This window comes from Cebus imitator, unplaced genomic scaffold (assembly GCF_001604975.1).
Source record: "Cebus imitator isolate Cc_AM_T3 unplaced genomic scaffold, Cebus_imitator-1.0 Scaffold117, whole genome shotgun sequence".
In the NCBI taxonomy this organism is placed as follows: Eukaryota; Metazoa; Chordata; class Mammalia; order Primates; family Cebidae; genus Cebus; species Cebus imitator.
In genome coordinates, this window is record NW_016107432.1 from 3,860,935 (window position 1) to 3,864,128 (window position 3,194).

At 52.4% G+C, this 3,194-nt stretch overlaps 1 protein-coding gene across 4 annotated transcripts in view; it reads left to right on the forward strand.

Moving 5' to 3' along the window:
* The window catches only part of NSD2 (nuclear receptor binding SET domain protein 2), a 101,233-nt gene extending 99,440 nt beyond the window's left edge, over positions 1–1,793 (forward strand). For all 4 annotated transcript variants that reach the window (XM_017539008.2, XM_037742176.1, XM_017539010.2 and 1 more), the window contains one exon: positions 644–1,793. In XM_017539008.2, the coding sequence (XP_017394497.1) occupies positions 644–915 (272 nt within the window). In that variant the 3' untranslated portion in view covers positions 916–1,793. The remainder of the gene's footprint in view (positions 1–643) is intronic.
* The last annotated feature ends 1,401 nt before the right edge of the window (positions 1,794–3,194 follow it).

Genomic DNA, 3,194 nt, shown 5'->3' on the forward strand with positions numbered 1-3,194 from the left:
GTGGTAGCGCGTCCCTGTAATCCTAGCTACATGGAAGTCTGAGACAGGAGAAGCGCTTGAACCTCGGAGGCGGAGGCTGCAGTGAGCCAAGATCATGCTACTGCTTTCCAGCCTGGGCGACAGAGCTAGGCTCCATCTCAAAAAGAAAAGAATCCAGATGTTTGTGTCAAATACATTTTTGTACGGCAAAGATGACACACAATAGAGAAAAGTATTTGCAGTGGGTGTGATAGGGTGAACCCTAACCTGACAGAGCCTTTACAGATCCATGACAGAAAGAAGAAGACCCAAGTTGAAAATCAGTCCCTTGGGAGAGGGTGGATCGGGGCCAGTCAGAGCCAGGCATGGAGTGAGCAAAGTGGCTCCTGCCTGTCCACGCAGGGCTGGGGGACACGCCTGCACTGGGTGCAGCTCTTCTCTCACTAGCTGAAACAGAGAGAAGCTGGCAGGTGGTCCTCAGGGGCCTGGCAGGTACTGTGGAGTCAACAGGCCCCACCAGGGAGCCCCGCCCGGGCTGTTGGCTGGACCCAGAGCTGTTTTAATTTGTGTTCATTTGACCTGACAGTTTTCAGTTATATTCAACCATGAGAATGATGAAGTTGTGATTCCGTCACTTCTGTCTCATATTTGTGTTTTGTTGCAGGGAAGTGGGAATGTCCTTGGCATCATTGTGACGTGTGTGGCAAACCTTCAACTTCATTTTGCCACCTCTGCCCCAATTCGTTCTGTAAGGAGCACCAGGATGGGACAGCCTTCAGCTGCACCCCGGACGGGCGGTCCTACTGCTGTGAGCATGACTTGGGGGCAGCATCGGTCAGAAGCACTAAGACTGAGAAGCCCCCGCCAGAGCCAGGGAAGCCGAAGGGGAAGAGGCGGCGGCGGAGGGGCTGGCGGAGAGTCACAGAGGGCAAATAGCGCCAGGCAGCAGCTTGGCCAGATCCAGGGGCGGTGCAGGGCGGCCGGCCCTGCCTGCGGCAGAGGGCGAGCATGAACTGGCCCAGAGGACCCAGCTCGAGCCTCCAGGACAGACGTACAGGCCTCCTCGGGAGGGAGCGCCTCCCCACCACTGAGCCATCCTCGGCAGCATCTGCTGCGTCTGCACTGATGACCGTCTGAGCCCAGCTCAGCGTTCCTGGACAAACAGCCTCACTCCTCAGCGTTACCGCCACACTTGAATTTCTCAGAATGTCAAGGTTCCCTCCCGCTCTCTTTTTTTAGTTTGAAGTTAATTGGCATATGAAATGTTTTAATCTCCTCTGAAATGTGTAGCGTAGGCTTTTCCCGAGGGTCGCTAGGAGCTCGGCTTCGCGTTGCTCTGTGTCTGCTTTCAGCGCCGTTGCCACTCAGGAGAGGCCAGGTGAGGCCCGTGTGAGGACCGACCCTGGATTCCTTGAAACCGCCATTGTGACCGTTACTCTGCTCTTTGGAAATGGCTGTATCATTTTTTTTGTACTAATGTGAATTATTCCTCAGAAATGCTTCTTTTCCATCCTAGTGAGAAGCTGGCCCTGCAGGTGGTGGCAGCAATGGTGTTGTCAAATTTCCTCCCGTCTTCTCCTCACGGATTTAAGCGAAATGCCGATAACACGTCCACTTTCACCGTGTGGTTCACGCGGAGCACTTTCGAGGGCTGGCCAGGCCGGGCCACTTTGCCCCTGGGCCTGTCTTCTGAACTCGCTAGGTTCTTATCTACATTTGGGGGAGAAGTTTGTATATTTTTTCATTTGGCTTTTCTTTACCAGTTTCTGATTTTTATTCTCAATATATTTTTGCTAAACCTATTTCACAAATCACCACCGACTGAAATGTGTGTTTACTGATGCGACCCTGAGTTCCATGGCGAAAGGAGTGACCTCTGCAGGGCCCAAGACCGCAGTCTGCTCACAGCACAGGAAATGACAACTTAGGGAGCCCAGAGGGTGCTGCAGGCCCAAGCCCCAGGGACCACAGCACGTGGGTCTAAGGAGAGGCCCAGAGCGGCTTCCATCTCAGCACTCCGTGGGTCTGCTGATGGAAGACGCAGACTCTGCTGATGGTGGTCGCCCTTTGCCAGGGCGCACACTAAGTATGTGGTCTTGGGGGTGGAGGCTGGCCTGGTGGGTGTGTGTGCCTTGCATGTCTGGGCACTGGTCGAGGTCTGGTCTGACACCCTCTCCCTGTGAGATTTCAAAAGGTCCAGCCCTACAAAGTGAGACATATCTGAGTACTTCCTATGTTGTAAGACTTGGTTCTTTTTTGAGGGATCCTCAGCCCTGGGAAGTCTGGAGTACCCTGGGAAGGGGCACCGTGTGTGCTTTTGCCCGCGTGCCCTGAGAGGCTGTTGCTTTCCGGTGGGGGTGGGAGGGAGAGAACATTCAGCAGCAGCAGGTGCTTTTTTATGGCCTTTTCTTCTTAAAATAACCTAAGGAGGACACATGCATGTTGCAGAAAAGTTTACAAAACTCCTCTTGAAAACTTGTGCTGGGGCCTCCTGTTCATTTTCTGTGTCATCTTTTACACCTTGTCAACCTGCAGTGTCTTTGTACCTGAAACCGGCTGTTCTGTGGTTTTCTGACCTGCAAGTGTGGGGTGGCCCTCTGCAGCTCCCACGCCTCCCTGAGCACTGACTGGAAGTTTCACTAGCTGGTGGCTGTCCCTTCTCCCATCATGGCCCCCAGCAAAGTTAACTACACAGAGGACCCAGAGGAAATGAGCCGTGTAGCCACTGACTTGCATATGTGTGGCCGTGGCCTTTGAGGTGCACTCACCGGTTAAGACGGGTGGGAGTGCTTTCCAGTTCACGCTAGCGTCTCTCAAACTGTCCTAAGAAAATACTGGATCAGCTCATACATGTATGCTCCTTATGCCCTCACTTGGAAGGCTGTTGCAGGGAGAGGCTGGGCAGTGTCTCCACACGTGCGTGGCCCTGGCCTTTGGAGTCTGAGGCCTCAGGGCCCCGCCGTCACTTGCCCAAAAGATCCTTTCCAGCAGCGAAGGAACTAATCACACTTGTGTGAAAACATCAGAACTGGCTTTGCAGTGCACTTTCGGGCACAGGTATTAACTTATTTTTGTGTTTGACAGAAGTAAAATCTTATGACTTTTAGTCACTTTGTTAATACTTCCAAATTGTAATCTTTCTTAAGGAAATACTGCAAAAATTTTAAATATGGTTCCTCCCTCTGTCCAAAAACTGTTAAACTAATGAACAAATA